The following is a 27,595-nucleotide window of genomic DNA, read 5'->3' as shown; positions in this document are numbered from 1 at the left end:
GAATGCAGTCCCACCCATCTGGATGACGGAGAAGAGGCATTGGAGGGGGAGGTTGTGGTCAACTGTGTCAAAGGTTGTAGACAAGTAGAGAAAGAGAAAGTTGATCACAATCACGTCATTAACCCTTTGTTTTCTATCTACCAGTCGGATTTCTATCCATGCTGTTACATTTTCTCATGTGTTATCACTTAGTGTTCAGGAAGGTATCTGTTGTGCAAAAAGCTGACACAAGTACAACGGGTGAATGGCATCTATCTGTGCTGTTTGGTTCAATGATAAAATTAGACCCTTTTTCTTGACTGCCTATGCTGGTTCAGGTTCCCCATTGGACTGCAGAGGATCCTTTCCACCATTCATTGCAGCTGTGGAGGAGGCTCTAACTGTACATGAGTGGATATGGAGACCCAAGTAGAATAAGACACATTTTACTTGAAATGGATGTTCCTAAAGGAAAGTAGCAAAAATAAATTGTGTGTATTTTTCACTAATTCTAATACATATTGAAATTAGTTACGATATCTGTACAAGTTGCTTTGAATCACATTAACTGAGAATGTGTGGAAAACTCAGAAATCAGAACGTAACATTTTTGAAATCACTGAAGCATAGGGATTTCTGAGTTGTGTATTAACGCTGAAGTTTTGGTAAGCGGCCACTGATGTTAGTTTGTTACCACACTGAATAATTTAGTGTCACGTTTCATTTGTTCACTCATTTATTAACTTGATTTTACACAGTTGATTGGTGGATCTATCTTCACATTGATTTGCTGGAATATACTCAGATATTGCAGGTGGACAAGCAAGACATTCAGTCAGTACCAACTTGCTCCTTCAACTTAGCTGTTGAACAGGCACATTGCAATGCTGAACTTTGATGATGTTTTAGAGGAAGTAGGAGGATTTGGGTTGTATCAGAAATTCATTTTCTTTCTCGTGTGCCTGCCTTCGGCGATGTTCTCCTACCTGTATGTTGGGTTTGTCTTTTTAGCGGTTACTCCTGACCATTGGTGCAGGAGTCCTGGGGTGACTGAGCTAAGAGATAAGTGCAACTGGTCTCTGGAACAGGAGAAGAATTATACATTGTTTCTGGGACGATCCGGCAGCTCCTTACAAAGTCAGTGTGAGAGATACGATGTCGAATGGAATTCCTCTTTGGGCAGCTGTGAAAATCCACTGCTGTTTGTCCAGAACGGTTCCCAAGATTTACCACTTACAACTTGTCAGGATGGATGGGCTTTTGAAAATGGCTCATCCTCCAGTATTGTGACTGAGGTATGTTTGAATTTTGGTCAAAAATCAAATACTGATTAGTTGGAAGGTTAGCAGTGAACAATAGAAGCATATCAAATCTTAACAGTGGGACAGAAATGTCACAGTTGGTACATCTGTATCCCTTGATTGCAATCATGCCTTCAGCTGTCTTGGTTCTCTGGAATTCTCTCCCCAAACCTCTTTGCCTCTTTTCCCTCTCATTCTTTATGGCAGTGCTCGAAATCTACATCTTTTTGTCCTGATGTCACCTTATGTGGCTGGATGTAATGGCACTACATAAATTGTCCAAGATGTGAGGAGGTTAATGAGTGCTGTGGGGCAGTGGGGTAGCGGGGGGTTGTGGGCGGGGGGGGGGGGGGGGGGTGTCTTAAACTAATTTAACAGGGTTTGGACATCAGGATGAAACATTAGGAGAAACAAAGGTGTACAGAGGACTAGGAGAGACAACTAACACTAAAGAATAGCTCAAACAGGGATTAGATAAGGGGAAAGTGTAAAGCGTTTTAAGATGGTTTGGCTGCATGTAAGTAAATGGTGTGATGCAAATTGTTTAATGTCGGTAATTGTAGTTGCACGCCACTGAGTCCTGTAGTGAAATGGGGCTTCAACTTACTACCTGCTGACTTGTGAGATGAGTGCAGTCACTCAGCCAAGGCTGACACTTACGACACCTAAAATTACTTGAAGTGTATGTACATGTAGCTATTTCAAACATGGGCAAATCTCTGGCACTGTGCAATTAGTCATGTTAGTACCAAACAGTATGCAACCTCACTAAGTGCGAATGAATTTGAATCTTCTTCACATCCTCACAATACTGTGGAATTTGTTTTACAGCTTGTAAACATGCATTTTTTTTACTGCACTTATCTGCAATAAGCAGAGATGGTATTTAGTGTCCAAATTAATCCAACTGAGAAATTCAGACAAACTTGATATATAGAAACCGTATTCAGTATATCATGCAGTTTACTCTTTACATAGGATGTTGAGGTTTAGTCAGTGAACTCTCAGAATTAACCAATCCATTAACCCTCTTGATCTCTGGTTCATTTTGACCAAATGTTGTAGAAACTGTGCCAAGTACCCTGATGAGTGTTAGGGTCACCTTTAGGGACATGATAGTCTTTCTAAGCCATGCTTGGGGCAGGATTTGTTTTTTTGGTGTACTTGGCACCTCAACATCTGCTTAATCTGTTCTCCAAATAAGCTGCTTCCTGTGAGGAGGAGGTATAGTGATAGAAATCTGGAGTCAGGCATGCCAACAGTACAGGATTTCTTTAGTAGAAGATCTTGTACCTGTCTTGGGATCAAATGAATCCACTGAATATTGCTGTTATAGCCACGTTGTCCATAGATTGTCTACCAATGGGATTATTGGGTCCTTGACAGTTATTTGGATGACCCTGCCTGCAGAGTTATTCAGTTATACTCAGGAATGAAGGAAGCTGATGGAACAATTCTCACATCCAGAAACACCCTTTGATGTATTCCATATGCCAGCAGCCCAGCTGTAAGAGTGAGAACTAGATGATAACGTTAAGTCTAGATGAGGAAGGTCATTCTATTCACACTGCGAGAAACCTGCAATCTCCTCATCACACCACCTTTCATGATTGTAGGATTTGTAACTCCACTATCCCACCTGAGGTTACTGCAGGCCTTAATCACTGTGTGAAGAAGCACTTCCTGATATTGAATCATGAGCATGGCTTTCAGCAGTTTCCCTTATAACCTTGTTATGAATTTAATTCTGGTACAGTTGCCTTTTTGAGCTAGGGATGTCAGTGACTCCAGTAAATGTCTTAATTTAATGGGAGTTGACTCGTATTGTCTTGTACTTACTTACACATAGTGAGAGTACTATATTTTGTACAATGATGAATATGCTATGATTTCACTTTGTGCTTAACTGTATTTCATGGTTCAACCCTCCAAAGGTGCAGAATGACCTTTTACTGTGCCTATCTTTGCATTTTGAATCTACCAATAGGGTGCAGGAGGGAGCATGTCAGGTTGCTGGGGAATTTGGAACTAGTTTTGGGGCAGGAGCAAGCTGTTCAAAATTTGGGGATGTTAATGAGGTGGTCTTAAACTAATTTAACAGGTGTTTGAATGCCAGGCTGAAACATTAGGTAGAAGACTGGGAAAGACAATAAACACTAAAGAATAGCTCAGAAATCGGGATTAGATAGGGGGAAAGTCCAAGGCAGGAGTTGATGTTTTGGATGCATGTATGTAAATGAAAATGGTGTGGTTATATGAGAGTAGGTGAGCTGAAGCAAAAACAGAATCTATTTGGTTAGAATTGAGAAATAACAGATGGGTTTATCATGCTGCTGGGTGTTTACTCTAGGTCACCAAATAGTGAGAAAGAGATAAAGGGGAAAATATACAGCAAGTTACAGAAAAGATGCAAGAATAATAGAAAAGTGATAATGAGGCGAATTCAATTATCTCATTATAGGATTAGGATAAGCAAAAAAGAGGGATGTATTCCTGAAATGTATGCAGGAGAACTTTCTTGATCAACATTTTTCCAGCCCAAGGAGAAAGGAAGCAGGTGGATTGAGTTTTGGGGAATGAAATGGGGCAAGTGGAGCATGATTCAGATGGGGCGTATTTGAGAAACAGTGATCATAATCACAGTTAGAATTGATACCGAAAAGGACAAGAAAATCAAACAAGGAATACTTAACTGGAGATTTCAATATGTTGAAAAGGTACCAGGCCCAGATGGATTAGAATCAAAAATTGGCCAGCCAAACAATAATTAAACAACAGGAGACCTTCAAAGAGGAGACGGTTTGGGTAGAGAATGAACATATTCCTTTAAGGGGGAAGGAGAAGGGCATCCTAAACTAGAACTCCCTTGATGACTAAAAATTATAGAGATTAAAATGCTCTCCTGGATGTTCCCCACCAAACTGGAGGCAAAGTCTGTCAATCAAGTTGACTACAGGATGGGACCATCTGCGTACAATAAAATTGTACAGCACAGTTGGCAACATTGACTTTCAGCTGTCCCTACAGAAACTCTGGCCCCCATTTAGAAAAACCACCTCTGTCAATATTGGGTAATTTTCTCATTCTGGGCAGCAACTCTTTCGGTAGGTCACCAAGGCATAGGAGTGAGTGAAGAAGAGAATTGTGTCAGGGATGAGGGTCTTCAACTATATGGAGAATTTGGACAATCTGGGGTTCCTCTCTTTAGAGCAGAGAATGTTTAAAAGAAATTTAATAGAAGTGTTGAAAATCATGAATGGTTTTGACAGAGTAGGTGGAGAAAAACTGTTCTCAGTGACAGAAGGTTGGTATCTAGAAGATCCATATTTCAGGCTGGTAAAAGAACCAGAAGTGACAGGAGGAAACAATTTTTTAATTCAGCAAATTGTTCTGATCTGGAATGCACTGCCTTAAAGGGTGATGGCAGCACATTCAATTTTTAAAAAGAAATTGGATGAATATTTTAAGAGAGGGGTTTTCAGGGCCATGGAGAAAAAGCAGGGGTTTTCAGGCTAATCTACCAAAGGACAGGCACAATCAGGATGAACTGAATGGCTGCCTTCTGTGCTATATAATTCTGAGTTGATGAATATAAGATGCAATGAGCAGTCTATGTCTCTCAATATCTCTCAAACATGAAATGACTCAAGAATACCATTTTTTGTCTGACTCCACAGTTTGAACTGGTGTGTGCTGATGCCTGGAAACTGGATCTGACTCAAGCTTGTCTAAACATGGGATTTATGCTTGGGACAATAATCATGGGCTACGCAGCGGACATGTATGTATAATGTCATCTACCAATCAAAGGTTTGGAACATAATGGTAATATTTTTCTTGCTATTTAATCCTAAAATTATTTTCTTTCTAGGTTTGGCAGAAAATTGAGCTTCTTGTTTGCAACATTTGTGACTTCAGTGCTGGGACTTGTCGTATCATTCTTACCAAACTACATTTGGTTTCTGATTTTCCGAACTTTACAAGGCTTATTCAGCAAAGGAAGTTGGTTATGTGCGTACATCTTCGGTAAAATTTATACCCTTACCTACGTATTATAACATGTTTTAGGTGCTCTGTAGTGACACTAATATTTATTGCAATAACAGCTATTGCAGTGCTATGCTTCGTTCTAGTATATAATCTGCAAGTTTCATAAGCTAACATTATGTTTTGATAACTTCTGAGATATGAAATATACCTTAGTGAATGTTCATATTTTATGCATTAATGCACTGTTAAGTATTTGTAATTAGTAAAAACTATTATCTTTAGCCAATAAATGTTCCTTGTGTGGTGGTACTTGTTGATATCAAATGCTTCTCTTACTAATATATTTCAATGTTAACTAATAATGCAAAATCCTCTCTAGTGAGTTGTTACACTTATATTATCATTTAATAAATTATAACGCTAGTAGGATTTGTTTAGCTGTAGACATGGCGCATCAGGTCTTAAAAAATAATGATAAAATCACATTCACATTAACCTAACATTCTGGAAATGTAGTGGCAGTTGGCAACATGAAAGGATCTCCTGATGAGTCCAGAGACAAATTCCCTCTAGCTAAACATCCGAAGACAAGTGTGCCTTAGGGAGAGCTGTAGAGTGCCTGTAAAGGACTCTTGGGTCAAATTTGTTTGGTAGGGCAGGTTAAATAGTGTCACAGACATCTTCAGATGTTCCAGGTGTGATCTTGTGGATACTATTGAGAGATGGTGTTTTCGGGCCTATGTTCCTGCCTATGCAGCTCCTCACTAAGAGCAGAGCTCCAAAAAGCTACACCTATGGCTGTAAAATCATTCGCAATGAGAGCTGGCTTGATCTAGGTCCCTGACCCAGTGGAGCTTTTATTTTGCAGTACCTTGTTTAGGTTGGCCCTCCAGTGTAGTTAATAGAATATTGTGCCATTGATGGCGTGTTCTCTTGTAGTGCAAAGTACTGACAAATCATTGATTTACTACGTTATGTATTTGTTTCAGTTACAGAACTTGTTGGACCAGAGTACAGAAGGACAGTGGGAATTTTATACCAAGTGTGCTACAGTATTGGGATGATGCTACTTTCAGCTGTTGCTTATTTTATACCAGACTGGAGAAATCTGCAACTGGCGACTACCATTCCAAGCTTCCTCTTCCTGACTTACTATTGGTAATGCCTGTAAAGATGACCATTATCTGCATCAGTAGCCAAAGCACTTCAGACTTAGCAGTAACCTGAATGTGTTCCATTTACAGGTTGATCCCAGAGTCTCCCAGGTGGATGCTGTCTCAGAAGAAGAACACAGAAGCCATGGATGTTATACAAAAAATGGCCAAAGGGAATGGGAAATCTTTTTCAAAAAAATTTGAGGTGATTAACCTGAATATTTTGCCATATCTGGTCAAAAACATATTATTCTTTTCAAAGGTTTTGTTTTGATTAGCTGGGCACGGATTTAAGGTGATTGGTAGAGGGATTAGAGGGGCTACTAGGAAAAATGTTTTCACCTAGAGGGTGGTAGGTGTCTGGAATTCATGCCCAGCTTGGTGGTTGAGGCAAAAACCCGCAACTCATTTCAGTACCTGGATTGCCACCTGAAGTGCTGTAACCTACAAAGCCATGGACCAGATGCTGGAAGGTGGGATTAGAATGGGCAGCTAGTTTTTTTTCAGCTAACACAGACACAATGAGCCAAATGGCCAATTCCTGTGCCAGCTCTTTCCTATGGTTCTATGGGTGTTTGATGTGCGTGGAAACCTATCTCCACCCAGCAAATGGAAAATCCATTGGGTGGAGAATGTCAGATATAGAATCCACACACTCCTTTCCATAGGGATACCCATTTCTATCAGTTCATTGAGTTTAGATGTGTGTTGGCAAGAGCCAATCCTTAAGGATTTCCAAGGGTGCATTGAGATGCTGATGGAGTTTAAACCAACTAAAGCAGTTCTGCTTACTGAGGAACTGGTAGGCTTTCCAGTCTATGTCCAGCCAGCGCCATCCTTCCTGTTAGGACTTTGGCTTGGAGCCAAATAGGAAGTGTCCCAGCCTGCAAATTTTGTAATTGACCTGCCAGTGTGACTGTTTAATCAGCAGTGTCCTGAAGACCTGTGCACTTGCCTGGCTCGGCATCTAGGTTACAAAGTATGTTACAAAATGTTTCACATAGTTTGGAACATCCACCACCAGGCATCTTATTGTTGAGATATCTCAAACTCAATAAAACGCATTTTGCCCCTTGGTCCCAAAAATTGAACAGTCACTCACTGATAATTAGACAATTGACAAGGGAAAGTTTGAGCCTTTATCAGTTACACAGCAGGTAACAGAAGCTCCCCATGAGATGCCTAGTGAACAGCCTAACTCACGACAAAATGTATGAGTGGATTGTTACCAATATAAAGACCACAGTGTTGACACCCACCATATCCTGGCTAAGAATGACTCCTTGACTTAGAGGCTATAAATGCCCATATCTCTATCTGCCTGGTAAATGAACTCATTTCTGATTTTCTTTGTTTTATTTGATCAGTTGTTTCACGGTGTAAAAAAGGTGTTATCTTGAAAGCTTTAATTTTGTATGGAATGTAGTTATCCAATTTACTACATTGCTTCTGTTTTTTTAAAGGAGTATTTATTTTATGATTGAAAATTCCATAGATAATTGGAATGAGAAACTACTGCAGCTGTAGATCATTATAGAGAGACATTATTAGCCATCAGGTAAACATAGAAAATTTATGGCACAGAAGGAGGCCATTTGGCCCATTGTTTGTCCTGGCTGAATATTGAGCCCAATCCCACTTTCCAGCCCTTGGTCCATTGCCTTATAGGATATGTCACTTCAATGTGATTCTGCCTCTATCACCCTTTCAGGCAGTGAATTCGAGACCCCCAATGCCCTCTAGGTTAAAACATTTTTCCTCAACTCCCCTCTAAGCCTTCTACCAATTACTTTAAATCTACAGCTCTGGTTATTGACCTCTCTGCTAAGGGAGAGATGTCCTTCATATCCAATCTACCTAGACCTCTCATAATTTTATACACCCCAATTAAATCTCCACTCGTTCTCTTCTGTTCCAAAGAAAACAACTCCAACCTAACCAATCCTCCTTCATGACTAAAATTCTCCATTCTTGGAAATATCCCCGTAAATCTCCTCAATATGCTGCGATCACATTCTTGTTAAGTAGGATGTTGGAATCTAGATTTCTTCAGAGTGCAATACAATGTTTTCTGAACACTTGGCAGACAAATGTATTTGTAAACATTAAAGTTAAAAGAAAGATAATGTTTGTTTGATTCTCCCTAGGGATAACTTCAACTCTTTTTAGAATATGAGCTTTGTTGACCAGCCAATAACACATTGTCCTCTTGGGTTATAACTGATAGTCAGTGTTGCAGACTGGTAACAGCCAGCTGAACACCAGGCACATTGTTTTATATTGGTTGGTGCTTTATATAATGGGACATTTGTAAATTGTGGCATGACATTTTTTATTCCTCTAGATAATTGAAGAAAGCAGTGAGAACTTGGACCGTCCTTCCTTTGTAGACCTATTACGGACACCTCAGATAAGGAAGTACACCCTTATCTTGATGTTTAACTGGTAAGATCTTATTTCTGTAAATATTTAATCTTAGAAGGCTCACTGGGAAAAATAATCTGCTCCATTAAAAATAATTCAGATGCACATTAATTAGAAAAAAGGATAAAGGACCAATAATAAGGACATAAGAGCACTGAATGAAAGAGAAAAAATGTGCTTATTAAGCCTGTTCCCTTTGTGTCTAAGTACAGTATGCTCATCATTGAAGCTTCACAACCTATTTAAGGTATTAACTCCTCCACATTCCTCAAATTTCTTTGTAGCCACCAAAGCTAATGAATGAAATGCTAAGATATCAAAGCAATATTTTTTTAAAATAACAAGGAGTTTTGTTACCGAAGATAGGGACAAATTGTTTCCACCATCAGATCTGTCAGTAACTGGAGGACAGATTTAAAACAGTTGACAAAAAAGCCAGGGTGGTGGTGTTTGGGGTGGGTGGGGGGTGGGCGTGGGGCAGGGTGGGGGGGGCGGTGGTGGTGGTGGGAGGGTGGAAATGAGGAATTTCTTTACTCAGTGAGTTATGATGATCTGGAATGTACTGCCTGAAAGTAACTTACAAAAGGGATAAATCTAGTTAAATAAGAAAATCTTACAGGGCTATGGGCAAAAAGCAGGGAGCTGGGACCATATGGTAGCTCTTTCAGAGATTTAGCATAGGCATGATAGACTGAAAGGCCTCCTTTGTGCTGTAAGATTTTATGTTTCTAGCAGTATTCAGCCCTGATCATATAACTTGTGTTATAATATGTCTTTATGGGATATCAGCATGACATCACTCAAAGGGAAATGTGTTATGTGATCTGGAACTGGTTTTATTTTTGTTTTGAACAGAGTACACATATCTCTCTTGCCTTTGAAGCTTTATACCTATGTATAACTGTTCTCATGTGTCTAGTTTTAATAAATGAACCCACAATGTGTTTACCCAATCCCTTACGAGCAATTCGTACCTTGTGTCTTGTACAATAAATAAGCCCAAGGTATTATATCGTTATAATAACACGACATGGTGATCAGTAGGGGTAAGACAGGTGGCAGCAGGATTAAGAACATGGTGAGCAGCCTTATAATGTGTTGCATGTCATGAGAAGATCCTTGACGTTTTGGTTAGGCCACCACTAAGTTGCAGTGTCAGAGAGCGTTGAAATGTTGCAGAATGGTTGCGAGAAAAAGCTTTAAAAACACAGCATTGAGCTAGTGCTCAAGTAAATTGCTGGTAAGCAGATGGATCCCTCATGGTGAGATTGCAGCGTATAGCCTGCCAGTTCTGCGAGTGGGACAGCGCATCGCGAAAGCCAGCACTGGGTTAGCTCAAGTAAAAACAGAAAACGCTGGGTAAACTCAGCAGGCCTGGCAGCATCTGTGGAAAGAGAAACAAAGTTAGCTCAGTCAGGAAAGGTGTGTGACCAGGGTGTGGGCTGGAACAATAGGAACAAGGGAGAGTTGAACAAAAAAAACCAAACAAAAGCGGTCATAAAAATTGAGCCAGAGAAGGTTGCGATTATAATAGGTGGCTTCAGAAGTTTCTGAACAGTAAATTGAATAAAAACCAAAGACGCCATTACTTCATGGTGCATTCCCACCATAACTTGTCCTCTTGGGCTCAGCTTCAGCAAAGTACACAAAAGCGGCTAAAGCCAAACTCATCCCAGGTATTACAGATGAAGGAAGGTCAAAGGGATATTATCAATGTCTGCAAAAATTCCCCAGTTTGAATTAGGATGCAGTGAACCTACTATCTGAATTCAAAATGTTTAAACAGCGTACAGAGCCAAGGTTTCTTGATTCAGGTGTGTCTGAACCAGACAAGGAAGCCATAAAAATTTGCTTAGCAATTGGGATTGAAAGTGTACACAGGCTGAACATGTCAGGATTAACAGAAGAAGAATTAAAGGATCCCCAAAAGTTATGGGCTACATTGGAAGACCAGTTCAGAACGAGGTTAAACTTTCAATATTCATCGACTAGAGTTCATGACATTTCAACATCAGCCTACAGAATCCATAGACCACTTAGTCAGCAGATGCAGAGAAAAGGGTATGTACTGTGATTTTTCAAAAGCAGAACTAACAGACGGAATTGCTGAGTTGATGATCATGTCCACTCCCATGGAAACGTTCTAGAAAGATCTGCTAGATAAACCCAAAACGTAAAGCATCGAAGAGCTACTCGAGGATGGACATAAGTATGAAGCAATCCTCGAAGGTCGACAAAGCTTATTTCTTAAGTACAACCCCAAATGTTGATGCACTCTCTCGAACACCTAAACCTAATAAGACATGTGGAAGGTGTGGCCTTCTGCATGGGCCAAGGAAATGCTCAACTTTTTATCAATTTTGCTAGGCTCATGGCAGAAAGGGCCATTGGCAGCAGCAGTGCAATTGAGCAAAGGCTCTAACAACTACAAAGAGCTGTGCATTGACCCAAACAGACTGTATTCAACTGGTGCTTTCAAACAATAAGACTGACCATTGATATTCCATCAGAAACATATACCTAAGGTGATTGACAAGCCAGAAAATGACAATGATGTGCATGATGAGCTGAAGACCAGTGAGCACATATTTAACACAATCAATCTTACAGAAAACATCACACCATCTAAAGCCTTTGCCAAGATCAAAATAATCTGCCCTAAGAAAGTTGGTAACTATTTGATATTGGCAAAGATTGACATGGGCAAGTGCCAACATATTTTCTCTGCGAATTCTAAAAGACGTACCCACAGATGTAGAAGGCCATGGCGGAACCTACTGTTGTGAAACTTTGTGTTCAATGGTTCACTAATTCCAGGTGTAGGATCCATAGTCCTGGTGTACAAGTACTATCAATCCTCCTAGGAATCTCAGATGTTCTACGTTGTAGAAACTGACAGCCCAGTGATTGCAAGTCTATCTGCATGTCATGACCTGATACTAGTAACAATCCATGGAATCCGTCAGACATCATAAGGCAGATCAACCTTAGAAACTACTCTTATCACCTCAGTTCATGACCTAACATCGAAATATGTAGAATGTTTCAACAAAATTGGCAGTTTCAAGGGAGCTGTAGCATTACACTTGCATGAGGATGCAAGTCCATCGATTAATCCACCACTAAGTGCAGCATCCACATACAAAACATTGAAGATTGCAATTAACAAAATGGTGAATGATGGAATCATTATAAGAGTACAAGAGAGCACAGATTGGTGCAGTTCAATCACATGTCATAAAGAAGGACAGATCATTGAGATTATGTCTTGATCTACGATGTTTAAATACAGCTTTGAAATGTCCTTACAAAATACCCATCTCTATTTATTCTTAAAGCCTTCAATCCTATTCTTCTTGTTTCCACCTCTAATTCCCCAATGGAGACCTGACCTTCACCAGATGAGTGTTGTTCTTCTGTGTCTATTGATGGCAAGGCCTCCCCCCTCCTCTGTGCGAGGTTGTGCAGCATGCAGCACACAACTATAATCCTCAACACACTTTGAGGTGCATGTTGAAATACTCCTCTCAATTGCATTTGACCTCCCCTCAGTGACCCTCAACCTTCCCTTAATGACCTTTGACCTCTTCTCAATTGCACTTGGCTTTCCCTTTGCTTCTCAGCCTTCTCTCCTCTCCTTCAAAAAAATCTGAGTGATGATATGAGCTCCAACTCACTCATCACCCACTCCGAGGACTGACACATCTGCTCACTACCAGCTTTAACCGGTCAGGAAAGCAAAGGCCCGTGAATCCTCCGTGCCACCAATTTAATTGTTCAGGTAGCGTTTAATTGCTAAAAGTTGTGGTTTAATGTGGTATTCATTGCAAAGCCATTACAATTAGCTTTCTGCCATGCATTACTGGTATTGCCGGCCTGCTTCCTTCCCTCTGCTGAAATAATTTGATGCTTACATCCCGATGTTGGGGGCTTGACACTGTGCTTCTGCACTGCTTCATGGCCCTGTCCAGCTTTCTTGTTTCCTCGGCCAGGATTAAATTCCACCCTGTCTCTGGTTTTGTCCCATCACACATTGGAGCAGATCGATGCTCTAGAGGAAGACCATGAGGATAGGCTTCAACAAACTTAATATCCAATCTTTAGGCCTTTAATAATCTGGACTGGCTCAAGGGTTCACAGTAATCCCAGTGTCCTGAGCCTCAAGCAACATTATCTAGTCATTGAACACATTGTTGTTTGTGAGAGCATGCTGTGCTTAAATAGGCTACATTTCCTACATTACATCAGTGAGTACATTTTGAAAGTCTTTATTGGCTGTAAAGTGGTTTGGGACATCCTAAGGTCAAGAAAAATGCTATAAAAATGCAAAACTTTCTTTCACTTAATTGAGGTTTTTTGTTGCACTGAAAGAGTTCAAGGTGATGTGATAGGGTTTTTTAAAACTGATGAAGGGAATGGATTCTTTTTGTGCAGAAGCTGACTTGAACTAGATTGGGATGAATGAACTAGGAGGCATTGATGTCAAGTACAAAAACAAATTGAAGTTAGCTGCCTGAAGATATGCCCTTTCACTGACCTCGCATGAACCTGAGACAAGTTTGCTTTCACTGCAGCCCTTCAAAAGGGAACTGGATGTTTTCCTGAGACTCAAGAATATCTCCATATAGTAGGGAGTTAAGAGGTTGCAGTACATTGTGGGGTGTAGGGTGGGGAGGGTTGTCTTTTTTCAGAGATTGCGTTAGTGGAGAGGTGAATGGATGGTGTAATGTAGACTGTATACATGACGTCTGAATGGCTCAGACGAGATGAACCAGGTGGGATTTTTCTGCTTTCTCTCATGCTCATACTTAAAGACACTTCTTACCAAACTGTGACTACTTCACAGATCATGTTGGAGTCCATCTTTAAGATATCAATGTGAAGGAATTGCTAGACCTTCAGTCAGCCTTATTAGTTAGATCTGCGACATTGGGCATCTTCAATGGTGTGAGCAGGCAATATGGCGCGATCAGTTTTACAACGGCGGGAAAGCAGTTTGCGATCATCCACTCAGTCCGCCGATAGCAAGCTGCATTTCCTGCCATCAAACATTGGGAACCTCATTGTAATACATCAGCATATCACTATCAGGCCAGCCCGCCAGAGTCATCAACACTCCCCACCACCCCCTGCTGGATTGTCCACCCACGTCAGCGTGCTTTCCCGCTGACATATTTCACAACAAAGGTGTGCAATTGGTGGCCGGCACTGTGAGTACACAGCAGCGCTCGTCAGGGTCGCCCATTGGACTTCAAGCTTCAGGAGCGTCAGGGGGTCGGGGTTAAGGGCAGCCCTGCCATTGAGGCGAATAGTGGCGGGGGTGGCAAGGGCAGTCCTGCCATTGAATATAGCGTACAAGCATTCAGGATGGGCGTAGGGTGAGCGAGGGAAGTGGCCGTGCATCAGGGGCACTTTGTATAAAGTGACCATCCCTCTCCAGGTAAGACAGTTCAGGTTCAGCCACATTGACATACATGGAGTCGGGCTTCTAACTTATCTGCCCACTCAAGCAACGCAGAGGCATCAAAGTGTCACCAAGTACCACAGATCTCCTCTGGCCCCATCACCCGCCCACCCCCCTCCCAATCCTGGCACAGACTGCAAATTCATGAACATTTTAGTGAATTGCAGCACAGTTGGACGACTGCACACATTATACAATCTCCTCTGTAAAGCTGGCCATGGAGCAGTCATTGCTGGAGGTGCTCACAGCCCCTTGCTATGTCAGCATCCCGGTTTGGACCAGTCTTCCCCCATGGTTCAAGCTAACAGGGCAGCCATGCAACGCACTAATCTCTGGCCATCCAAGTGGTGGCCAGCACTCTCCAGGATGCATTAAGGGGCCTTCACGCTTAACCAGGACAGGTTCTTAGTACACCCATGCTAACCACGTGTCTCTCTCTTTCATTCTTCAGGAGGAACACATCAGGATCATGGAGTCTGGTGAACTAGCTGTAAGCCTGACGGCCTACAGAGAATGAAGATAACGGAAGAGAGAACGACTGAGGCTCCTGGCTGCACAGAGGCAGGAGCAGCAACCTCAGGAAGAAGGGGTGGCTGGGGCTCCTGCACACTCCACCCAAGATCCAGAGCAAGCCCTCATAGGCTGGTGCCTAGTAACACCCAGGGTCTATAGACTTAGCCTTTCATTCCTGCAGATGACAGTGTCCATGAAAGTGATCGCAATGCTCAACTTTTACGCCAGTGGCTTCTTTCAGGGCTCTACAGGTGACCTCTGTGGGATATCACAAACCTCCACGCAAAAATATATCTTTGAAGATGCCATCTTTGAGAGGGCACACGACTTTGTGCGTTTTGCCCGGGACCAGGACAGCCAGAATGCAAGACTGATTGGATTCGCCCAGATCTCGGGTTTCCCACAGGCACAGGGTGTGATTGGCTGCACTCAGGTGGTACTCAGGTCTCCGTCACAACACACGGTGGTCTACATCAATCGCAAGGAGTTCCATTCACTGAATGTGCAGCTGGTGCGAGATCACCAGAAACATATCCTGCAGGTCTGTGCACGGTTTCCAGGGAATGTGCACGATGCCTGCATCCTCAGCTGGTCACAGATCCCTGGGTCTTCCAGGGTCCACAGAAGCTGCAGAGATGGCTCCTCGGGGACAAGGGTTACCTGCAGAGGCCGTGGCTGTTGACACCCCTGCGGCGGCCTCAGACTGCAGCAGAGCGACGGTATAATGAAGCTCGTGCTGCAGCTCACAACTTGGTGAAGCAGACCATCGGGATGCTGTAGATAAGGTTCCGATACCCTTTACAACATGGCTTTGTCAGGAGAGGTCATGTGGAACAAACTTGATTTAATTTTTCGAGGAGGTGACTAGTTGTGTAGGTGAGGGTAGTGCAGTTGATGTAGTCTACATGGACTTCAGTAAGGCTTTTGACAAGGTCCCAAATAGGAGAATGGCCAAGAAGGAAGTGGCTATGGGATCCACAGAAATTTGGCAAATTGGATCCAAAACTGGCTTAGTGGCAGGAGGCAGAGGGTGATGGTCGAAGGTTGTTTTGCAATTCAAAGCCTATGACGAGTGGTGTACCATAGGGATTGGTGCTGGGACCCTTGCTGTTTGAAGTGTATATTATTAATTTAGACGTGAATATAGGGGGTATGATCTGTAAGTTCGCAGATGACACAAAAATTGGTGGTGTCGTAAATAATGAAGAGGAAAAAGTTAAATTACAGGATGATATAAATGGGCAGAGTGGTGGCAAATGGAATTTAATCCTGAGAAGTGTTGAGGTGATGCATTTTGGGAGGACTAACATGGCAAGGGAATACACAATGAATGGTAGGACTCTAGAAGTACAGAGGATCAGAGGGACCTTGGTGTACATGTCCATAGATCCCTGAAGGCAGCAGCACAGGAGGTTAAGAAGACATATGGGATACTTGCCTTTATTAGCCGAGGCATAGAATATAAGAGCAGGGAGGTTATTTTGGAGCTGTATAAAATGCTAATTAGGCCACAGCTGGAGTACTGTGTGCAGTTCTGGTCACCACACTATAGGAAGGATGTGACTGTACCAGGGGGCATAGATTTAAGCCAAGGGGCAGGAGGTTTAGAGGGGATTTGAGGAAATTTTTTTTTACCCAGAGGGTGGTTGGAATCTGGAACACACTGCCTGAGGGGTTGGTAGAGGCAGGAACCCTCACAACATTTAAGAAGTATTTAGATGATCACTTGAAACACCGTAGCATACAGGGCTGCTGGCCAAGTGCTGCAAAATGAGATTAGAATAGACAGGTGTTTGGTGGCCGGCATGTTCACGATGGGCCAAAGGGCCTGTTTCTGTGCTGTATAACTCTGACTCTATGACGTAGAGGCCCTGGCCCGCTTTCAGGATCCTGCTATGTGGCAGTGGCAGCTACCTCAGCCTGTGGAGCTGGAGCTGTTAAAGTCACAGGAATAGGGGAGTTGGATGGGCCAGGCACTCTAGGAGTCATCTGGATGGACAGGCCCGGAGTGTGTACCTGCTGATGATCCTCCCTATGGGTGCCCGGAGTGACTCCTTGAGGCGCAGGGGTAGCTGGAGTGAGACTGAGCTGCGCGGCGCCCCTCTTGTGTACACATTGTTGGAGGCCAACTATGGCATCAGCGATGGAATTGAGCTTGTGCAGCAGTGCAGGAGTGAAGTGGTGGCCGCCATCCTACCATTGTTGATCTCGGTGCATTGGTATGCTAGCGCTATCACCTCAGACTGAAGGTGGATGGACTCCTCCATTGTGCCTTGCAATCTGAGGAGTGCAGGGGATATCACTTCCTGATGTTCCCCAGCTTGCCTTTGCAGCTCCAGCTACTGTGATATGACCGAGTCCAGAGGTTTGTCATCTGTCTTGGACTCAGCAAATTTCTGGCCTCCAGCAGTCCTCCGAGTGCTGGACATCTGGGAAGCAGGTGCCTCCACCTGCTGTGGATCGGACGGTGCGATGTGCTTACCAGATTGTGATCCCAAGGCCAATCCAAAGCTAAGTCCCATCATGGTGTGTGTCTCTGTGCTGATGGAGGGTGTGGGTGAGCGCTGTGTTGGGACTTCAGGGAGGGTGCCTTCAGATTCCTCTTCAGAGGTTTCTTCGGGGCTTGATTGGAGGCCCTGGTCTGTGGTCTCCATCGACTGTTTCCCAGGTGTGTCTGCGAAAGCAAGGGGAGATAATTAGTGCATGGCAGTGGCCTGTGAAAAAGGACACATCACTTACATGGTGGTTGTCTGATGGATGTTGCACTGCTGGACCCTCATTTGGTAGAGCACTGCTGACCTCACCGTCAGCACAGGATGGATCCAGATCCTTGCTGGCCAGCTGGTTGGCTCTGTTTTCAAAGTCTGCGAGGACCTTCATTTTGGGCATTCCACCACCAGTCTGCGATCTCTCCCTCTTATTGTGTGGCAGCTTGCCCTGCATGAATAGAGATGGACAGAGTGTAAGCAGAATGCCTGCCAGACAGTTAATAAGTATGCCTGGCATGTGCAAGTGGTGAATTGTCCCATGGATGGGATGAGGACAATGACAGTGAGTGGTGATCTGGAAGCATTGATGAGATGTGTGCTTGTGGCTGAATTTTAAATATGGTGCCTAGCATGATGAAGCAGTGGGGTGATGGCCAGCAGGCAAATGAGAGCCCGCCCCCCCTCCCGCCATGGACACGGTGTGTTTCCCGGGAGTGCATAAATAATGTGGTGGGTGTGGAATGATACGGTGTGAAAACCCACCATTGCGGCTAGTGGGTAAGACGCCGTTTTACCTGCCCGCTACTGCACTTAGTGCAAATCTGAGATGATTGCACCCCTATTCTGAGAAGATATTGTACCCTGTAAACCTGCAGCTAAGAAAGGCTTAAAAAAGAATTGCCCACTCCCATTTTGTTCTCCTACTGCAATATTATACAGTGATTTCAGGTAAACAAATGAAGAAAAGATGTTAAATGGCCTACCTTCTGGTTTTGTATATCCTAGTTGAAATTTGACTTCTAGCCATCTTAGTGAGGTTTCATCCTGACTTACAGTGCTTAAAATGCAAATGTTCTGTTAAATTATTTCTCACTATGTTGTCCTCCCCTATTTCAGTGTAATTTGGCATTCATAAAAATGCTGCCTATTTGTAAGAATTGCAGGCATACACACCATAACCTTATAAATGGGCTAATTCTTGTGTGAAAGTCCTCTATCTGCTGATGGAAATGTTTCCTCCTATCTGGTAGACAAATTCTAGCTGAAATGTGGATAATTGCACTGGGATTAGGTCCAAGCTGATCCTCCAAACATACTTTGTGCAGTAGCAAGGGCAATCTCAAAGCTGAATGCTTAACAATATCAAAATTAATTATGTAATGTGACATGGTGATCTTAACAATGGCTCACAGCCCATTAGAATGAACTTGATTCTGCAAATTCATTCCCACTGGACTAACTCATGTGATTTTATTACAGGTTTGCTGGCGCTTTGGTGTACCAAGGGCTTGTCATGCGTTTGGGAACTTTGGGAGGAAATATTTACCTTGACTTCTTCATCTCGGGAGTTGTAGAAATCCCGGCAGCAATCCTCATCCTTTTAAGCATTGAACGGATTGGACGGCGCCTTCCCTTTGCAGCAGGTGGTCTGCTGTCAGGGGGCTCCTGTATAATAGCAGCGTTCATTCCTGAGAGTAAGTATTATGGTTTGCATTGGGATTTTAATCTAGTTCCAGACTAATGAACCTAATTAAATGCCTGCCATGGGAATAGAATAGAATCATTCAGCATAGATCATGAGTAATTGGACCCATCATCTCTGTGGCAGATCTCTAAAAATGCAATCCAATTAATTCCACTTCTCTGCCCTTTCTTCATAGCATTCCAAACTTTTCCTTTGCAAGTATTTATCCAATTCCTTTCTACAAGTTACTATTGAATCTGCTTCCACCCAACTTTCTGGCAGTGCATTCCACTGAACATATTCTAGGCACATACATGTTCATTGTTATGATTATAAAAATTTGCTATGTAAATAAAAACTCCTCATCTCTTCCCTGTTCTGTTGCTAATTATCTTAAATCCTCTCACTACCGACTTTCCTGCCAGTGGAAACAATTTTTCCCTATCTACTATATCAAAAGCCCTCAGAATTTTGAACACCTCTATTAAACCTCCCTTTAATCTTCTCTGAGGAGAATAATCCTACCTTCTCCAATTTCTCCACATAATTGAAGTCACTCATTCCTGATATCATTCTGGTGAAATATTGATATAAACATGATGTGTACTTGGTTCTAGTAATGTGATAAGATGCTACAATACACAGCTATGGAACATCAGGATGGAAGGTCACAAGCTATATATTCTCAGTGACCAGCTCTCAAAGTGCAGCTGCAGTTTTGGACTGTTTCAAATTGCTCAGACATTCCTCTGTTTGGAGAATTCAAATCCTTTTTGAACTTAGTAACTAATTGTTTTAGTGTCCTAAGAGAATTGACACCTGTCCACTCATTAAAAGCCTGTTGAGTGTGCTCTACATCAAGTGTCTGTCCAAGCTGACTTGAGGATGATTCTTCTATCACTCAGATTAGTGACTGCACCAAATTGTATTTGCTGCACACCTCACAGTGCACATTACCAGTCTGCGACCAGTATCTGTGGGTTTCAATGATCCAAACAGTAATTGCAAGTTTGCAAAACAATGATTAGTTCATTGAAAAACTCTGTACAAATGTAGCTAGTTAGAAATGATTACTTTGTAATTGAAAATGTGAATATTTCAATTTTGTTCCTGCAAATATAGTCTTGCAAATTGCACTTCAATTTATATTTCCATTTCAGATATCGGTTGGTTGGCAACAGTAATAGCCTTTCTGGGTAAACTAGGGATCACTATGAGCTTTGAAATGGTGGTATTTGTAAATGCTGAACTATACCCAACGTTTATGAGGTGCGTATTGAATAGATATTCTCTACACTATCAGAAGTTCTTTACATAATCTGAATAAAATTACAGTTCTGATTATTGATTATACTGTGTATCTGTATAAGGGATCCATTCTCTTGAACTATATCATAATGGTGGAACCTGATTTGCTGATGAATTTAATGCCTGTGAAATGGAAAAAGAATACTTTGTGTGGTAGTAAAGATGCATTTTATTTTCACAGGAACCTTGGTGTTTCAGTGTGCTCATCACTGTGTGATATTGGAGGGATTGTAGCTCCATTCATTGTGTACAGACTGGCAGGAACCTGGATGGGGCTGCCTCTGGTGGTCTTAGGTGAGAATCTTGTATTTAGCACCATGCGTTTAACAGGTCACACAGCTATTTCTCTGCATTATTATTGTAATTCTGAAAAGTTCCAATATGTCTGAAATGGCCAAAATGAGTCCAAATTTTAAAACACTAAAACAAACACTTATGTCACTTTCTGTAAGCATTCCCATTCTCAAGAAAAGGAGCAATCACATCCCTCTGTTCCCTCTGCAAGTCCTTCCAGTGACCATGGTGATTCCTCCTCCACCACATGAAGGACAACATCTGTCTTACACACACAAACTTCAATTTTGGAGGGAAAATTGACAAGCTTATTGTTACAACCGGGATGGGACGAGTACATGAATTATCAAGACCCATTACTCCTCAGGTCATATCATTATTTAAAAGTTTAATTTTCTCACCAAAACGGCCAATTGTGTACCTACCTACACCTCTAGTACCCAGAAGAAAAGAGACTCTGTCAGGCTTCCTTCAAAAACTCAATTTATTTTAAAACAAAACTCCTTTTAACAAGTTGCAAGTACTGATTAATTGTAATTAGGAAGTATAACTATCTATATCGTCCTAAAGAATTTCCCCAGCACACGTACAGACACACAGACACAGCCAAACAAAGGATAAACAGATAGTCTCTCTCTGCAGAGATGGGCTTTGGAGGATTGGCATTATAAAATGAAGGATAAAGTCTGCAGGATCTTGACCTGGATTTCTTTCATGTGAAGACGGGCCACTGGTCCTGGGAGTTCTCACCACTGGTCTCAGCTTTGCAAGCCCAAATGCAGACTGGTTACACACAGATGAGGGTTCTCTGGCTACAGGTTGTTAGCCACACAGTTTTAGGCAAGATAGAGAGAGGAAGCCAGTCAAGGTAGCCTTCCTTTCTCAGCTTGCTTTCCAACAAAACTGCCTTCGAAACAAGCAGATTCACAAATTCCGTTTTTTCCTCTCTTCCAGGCTTTTTTGTCTCCCAGCTTTTCATTTATTAAAGCCTTTGCAGTTCAAAACAAACAAACAACTCCTTCTAAAGTACCATATAGGTCATGTGATTTCTTGGAAGAGGCCTTCTTGTTTACAGTTCAAAGGGGACCTTATGACCTTTTTAAAAAAACCCAATTTGCATCCACATGTCCAGATCATGTCAAATCCTTCCATTTTGTAAAAGAAAACTTCAGCCTTTTGAGATATGATTCTAACACTTATACACAAACATACCCTTGCCATCCTTCAATATCTGAGAAAGTTTGGTTGCACAAACCTGTCCCCTGCCAGAGTCCCAAGGTTCTATCCCATACATCACGTAGTCAAATCTTTTGAGGAGATAACTAGCATGGTGTACAGGGGAGTGTCGCTGGATGTTGTCCATGTGGCCTTCTAGAAGGCATTTCCTAAAGTTGTTGAGATTATTAACAAATATAAGCATGCATAGAATTAGAGGCAGCATTGCTACACATGTTAATAATTGGTTGGGAGGTAGGAGACAGTGTAGGGATGCGAGGCACATACTTGGATTGGCTGCCTGTGACAAAGTGTTCCCCAGGGATGTGTACTGGGGCCTTGGCTTTTTGCCATACATAATGGAATGATTTTGACGAAAGAATAGTGTTGTTAATCCAAGTTTGCAGATGAACTTGGAAGGCTTAGTAAGTTTTCCATTGGGAAGAAGAAGTTTGAAAGGGACATAACCAAGTGAGTGAGAATAACTACGGAGTGAGCATAACCACGGCAGACAAAGTTCAATGTTGGTGAAGTGTGAAGTCATCCACTTCGCATCAATAAAAGATGAGCTGACATTTTTTTTAATGGTGAAAGATTAGAAACTGTGGAGGAACGAAGGGATTTAGGCATCCACATTCACATTCTTAAAGTGCTGAGGTACAAAAACTATCAAAACACTTTTGGAATGTTTACTTTTATTTCAGGGCATTAGAATTCATAAGTGAGGAAGTTATGCTTCAGTTATACAGAGCCTCAGTCAAACCCCGTCTGAAGTATTGTGTTCAGTTCTGGCTGCCAAATCTCAGGAAGGATATTTTGGCCTTGGAGGGAATTCATTGCAAATTCATCAGAATTATACCTGTTTAAAGGGTTAAATTATGAAAGCCGGTTGCATAAACTTGGGTTGTATTTCCTTGAGTTTAGAAGAGTGATCTCAGTGAAGTGTTTAAAATGATAAAGGGAGTTGCTATGGTAGATAGATAGAAACTGTTTCCTATGGTGGGGAATCCAGAACAAGGCTGCATAATCTCAAAATGAGAGCACTAGGCCATTCAAAAATGAAACCAGGGATGATTTCTTCACAAAGACAGTAGTGTATATCTGGAACTCTCTACCCCAAAAGGTCGTGGATGGTAGGTCAAGTAAAATATTCAAGATAAGGATATCAAAGGACATGGAACAAAAGTGGATAGATGGTATTGAGGTACAGGTCAGCCATGATCTAACAGAATGGGAGAGCAGACTTGGGTGGGATTGGGTGCTGAATGGCTTATTCCTAATCCTTACATCCTGGGGGCTTGCACTATAACTTGAGTCCTGATATTCTTTGGATTTCCGAACTTCAATAGCTTTAGTGCTTATGGAATAGATCACTGCAAAATTACTAGAATTTATTTGGTAAAAAATGGAACTCCACAGTCTAAATAAATAAAAATAATTGGAGATTTACAAATGCTGAGTTATGTAGTCCATGACTTTATGCTGCCAGAATAGAGGTGGGTTTCACAAAACCCTAACTTTTGAGGCCCAGGTAATAGGATGAGACCAGAAAAGTGAGGTTAGACACCCATCAGGTAAGGATGTACAGGCTTGGGTCCCTGTTCCCTTTAAAAGAGATCATAAGATTGTAAGAAATAGAAGCAGGAGTAGGCCATTCAGTCCATCGATCCTGCCATTCAATAAGAGCATGGCTGATCTGATTGTTGCCTTAACTTTACTTTCCTGCCTGTCTCCCCTTAACCCTAGACTCCCTTGTCAATCAAAAGGCTCAGGACCAAACAGAGATCTTTAACATTATGAAAGGTTTTGTTCGAGTAGACACAGAGGTTCCCCTAGTGGGGAAGACCAAAACTAGAAGCTATTAATATGAGCATGTCACCAAGAAATCAAAGAGAACTTACTTTCCCCAGAGTGGCCAGAGAGTGGTGAGAATGTGGAACTTGCTATCACAGGGAGTGACTGAGGCTAACAGTATAGATACATTGAAGCGAAGGCTAAGTAAGCATGAAGGAAGGAAAAGGAGGGTTATGCTGATAGATAAGGGAGCTTAAATGCCTGCATGGACTGGTTGGGCCGAATGGCCTGTTTCTGTGCTGTATATTCTATGTAACATAACATTTAGACCAGGGATGAGAAAGGCATAGAGTCACGGCTAGTGTGAATAGACTCTTAGATTTTTTTGCCATTCGACCCATCGAATTCATGCCGACTCTCTGTAGTGCAATCCAGGCAGCCCCATTTCCCCATTCTATCACCATAACTCTGAATGCTTATTTCCGTCCAAGACCCATCAGTTTACTTTTGAAATCATTCGTTGTCTCTACTTCCAGCAGCATTGTAGGCAGCGAGTTCTAGATCACGAGCAGTCGCGCTTCCTGGGTGACTGCAAACATCACCAACCTCAACCTGGTAAGTGACCGAGTGAAGTCCCAGATCCCAACCTTCTGCGGAAAACCTGGATAACCCTCGACTGCTTGAGGACAGGCCAGGCAAGCTGTGGCCATTTGCTCCACAAATAGAATATGAAAAACACCTCCAATTGTGACTCTGGCCATCCAAGTCAGACCATCGCCCACATACTGAACTTCTGCCCTGACAGATCCATTCCTGGTGCATTGCAACCATTCACACTGCATCAGCTGAAGCTGTTAAATGGACTGTTAACCTCAACATTAAATTATAACTGCTTCCACAATCATACAAATTTATTTATTACCACTCACTGTGTAAAAAATTCTTCCTCACATCCCTACTGCACCTCATGCCCAAACCTCTTTAATCTGTGTTCCCTAGTCCTTGTATCATTGTCTTTAACTTTTTCCAGCTCTGACAAAAGACTATCAATCTGGACCTTTAATTGTTTCTCTCTTTATAGATGTGGCCTATTTTCAGCATTTTCTGTTTCATTCCTACCTATCTAGTTGTCACCAGGGAATCAACGTTCATAACTTCTCTTCCCACTCCCGCACTGTTACTTCTGCTGTCTCCCAAGGATCTATCCTGGATCTCACTCTACATTTCATCTACATGCTGCACCTCAGCGACATTAACAAAAAATTAATGTCAGGTTCCACATGTACACTGATGATGTCTACTGCTATCTCCTGCGATCTTTCCCCTACCTGAGATTTGTTATAAAGGCAAGATGCTGCAGATGCCGGAAATCTGAAACAAAAAATGCTGGAAAATCTCAGCAGGTCTAATAGCATCTGTGGAGAGCGAGAGACAGAGATAATGTTTCTCGAAAACTTAAGACTCTTCTTCAGATCAGGCCTTCTCAGATTTGTTATATTGCTTGTCTGACATTCAGTCCTGGATGAGTGGAAATTTCCTCCAATTAAACTTGGGCAGACAAAACCAATTGCCTGCAGTCTCAGCCACAAATCCCATTCTTTAACCACCAGGCACATCCCCCTCCCTGGCAACTGTCTGAGTCAGAGACTGATCAAAACCTTGGTGTCCTATTTGACCCTGAGTTGACCCTGAGCTGAACTTCTGATCCCATATCCTCTGCCTACGTCCACCTCCCTAACATTGCCCCTCTCTACCCCGTATCAGTCCATCTGTTGTCGAAAACCTCATCCATACATTTGCTGCCACTAGGCTTGACTATTCTAACCCAACCCTTGCTGGCCACCCAAGTGTCACCTTGCATAAACTTGAGATCATCCAAACTCTACCTATCCTAACCCTGACCATTGTCCCTGTACTTGCTGACCTATCTTATCTGGTAGCTCACCACCATCTTTTCAAGGGAAATTAGGGATGGACAATAAATGCTGGCCTGACCTGCGATGCCCACATCCCATGGTGAATGAATAAAAAATCTCCCGGACTGGCAATGCCTCTATTTTTAAAATCCTTGTTCTTGTTCTCAAATTGCTCCGAGGCCTCATCCCTCCCAATCTGTGTAGCCACCTCCAACCCCAAAGATCTCCCCAAAAATCCTGGCCTCTTGTGCGTCCCCAGTTTTGTTCATTCCACCTTTGGTGGCCATGCCTTCAGTGCCAAGGCCACAAGCACTGGAATCCCCTTGCTAAACTTCCTCACAACTCCACCTCTCTCTCCCCCTTTAAGATGCTCCTTTTAAGGCCATCTCTTTGACCAAGCTTTGGTCAGCTGTAATATCTCCTTATGAACTTTATGTAGTAGCTTGGTGTCAAATTTTGTTTCAATAATGCCTCTGTGAAGCACCTTGGGATGTTTCGCTATGTTAATGGTGCTGTACAAATGATAACAAGTTGTTGTTCTGTGAAACGGATTGGTTCAGAGTTTGTGGCAATGACTACTTAGCAAGTGACAAGTAGTTGGGCAAAACTAGAAAAGCCGAGAATGCCAATTTACAGTGGAGTGGCGCAGCATAAAGCAAGCTCAACTTTAAAGGACATATGCCTGGAATTAACACAAGTGAATTAAACATACCAACCTATCCTGTAGGTTGTGTTGAACTCAACAAGTCACAAATCTGGAAGGTGAGTGACATGTGTTATGTTAGCATCAAAAAAGGTTACTTAAGGTCAATGTAAAACCAGTTACAACTTATTTTTCCCATGTGTTGTATTATGTTAATCAATACCGGAACAACAGTTAAAGTATGTATAACAGATGGTACTTGAGTAACAGGTAAACCCAGCGACACTGGCTAAAATACAAATAACTCTGGTAATCCTCAGCAGGTCAGTTAGCATCCATAAGGAGGAGAACCGGGTTATGATCCTCTGTCGGAACTGAAGGCTGGATGGGGAACAGGCATTTTAGCAAAGTTGGGAAACATGGAGACAAAAGTTAAGGAGAGGAGGGGATGGAGAGGATGCCTTGCCAACTGCTTAATAGAAACAACCCAGGGATGATCAAGAAGATGCATAAATATAAAAGCGGACCAAATAATGTATAAATAATATGAGGTGAAAAGATCTAACAAAAGCATAAAATAAAAAGTAAAAGACTTGCATTGAGTTTCAGAATACAAATAACTGATCACGTCTATAATGTTTGAATAGTTTGTTATTCTTGTGATGTGAGTAACATTGGCAGGCAGAGCTGTCTCTATTGGTCATCCCTAGTTTCCCTAAAGATATTGAGTCAACCACACAATGAAGATACTGGATCTACAAGGCAGCCTGACCATGCAGTCCCTTCTCTGAAGTCTGTTTTTGCAGCAATTTGCGAAGATTTCATAGCCATTTTTCTGGTGTAGGTTCAATAAATAAACAGATTTATTGAATTATATTTCAATATATCATGTTAGGAATTGACTTTAGGACAATTGGGTTGCTAGATTGTTATATTCAGCCACTCATGTGCTGTTGAATGTTGTTTAGTCTGTAAATACATAACATTTTCTTCACTTTATTCAGCCAACTTTAAAGAAACTTAACATTTACTTAATCTTTGTGAGATCATAAACTGACAGAATGACTCCAAGAACTATACAATTCAGTATCAGTCATATACCATTTTTTCCTGCAGTCGTACATTCCTCACTTCTGTTTCAGAATTCAGCGTTGCTATAGAATAAAATATATAAAAATGTGTTTTCCTAATGTTCAATTCAACTGTGTGTCAGAAAGAAATTCAGTAATATTCTTGAGAGAATGTTCTTCAAATCTAATTTGAACTAATCCATTTGTCTAATTTGCACTATATCTTTTCTTTGTTCTGTCCATTCATTCCCAGGGGTGATTGGTTTGATTGCTGGCAGCCTAGTGTTGCTCTTGCCTGAAACAAAGGGATTGACTTTACCAGACACCATTGAGGATGTGGAGAACATCAGATGGTAA

The 27,595-nt window shown here is 42.0% G+C and overlaps 1 protein-coding gene across 1 annotated transcript; it reads left to right on the top strand.

Annotated features, from left to right (window-relative positions):
- The first annotated feature begins 863 nt into the window (after positions 1-863).
- LOC121271832 (solute carrier family 22 member 2-like) lies at positions 864-27,595 on the top strand. Its single transcript, XM_041178141.1, has 11 exons — positions 864-1,274; positions 4,958-5,061; positions 5,152-5,306; positions 6,260-6,428; positions 6,515-6,612; positions 7,096-7,119; positions 8,779-8,869; positions 18,794-19,008; positions 20,159-20,267; positions 20,488-20,600; positions 27,492-27,595. The coding sequence occupies exons 1-11, from the start codon at positions 864-866 to the stop codon at positions 27,593-27,595; spliced, it is 1,593 nt and encodes a 530-aa protein (XP_041034075.1).

The sequence above is a fragment of the Carcharodon carcharias genome, chromosome 2 (genome assembly GCF_017639515.1).
Source record: "Carcharodon carcharias isolate sCarCar2 chromosome 2, sCarCar2.pri, whole genome shotgun sequence".
In the NCBI taxonomy this organism is placed as follows: Eukaryota; Metazoa; Chordata; class Chondrichthyes; order Lamniformes; family Lamnidae; genus Carcharodon; species Carcharodon carcharias.
Note: the sequence above shows the minus strand (reverse complement) of the source record. Positions and strands in the feature narration are given on the sequence as shown.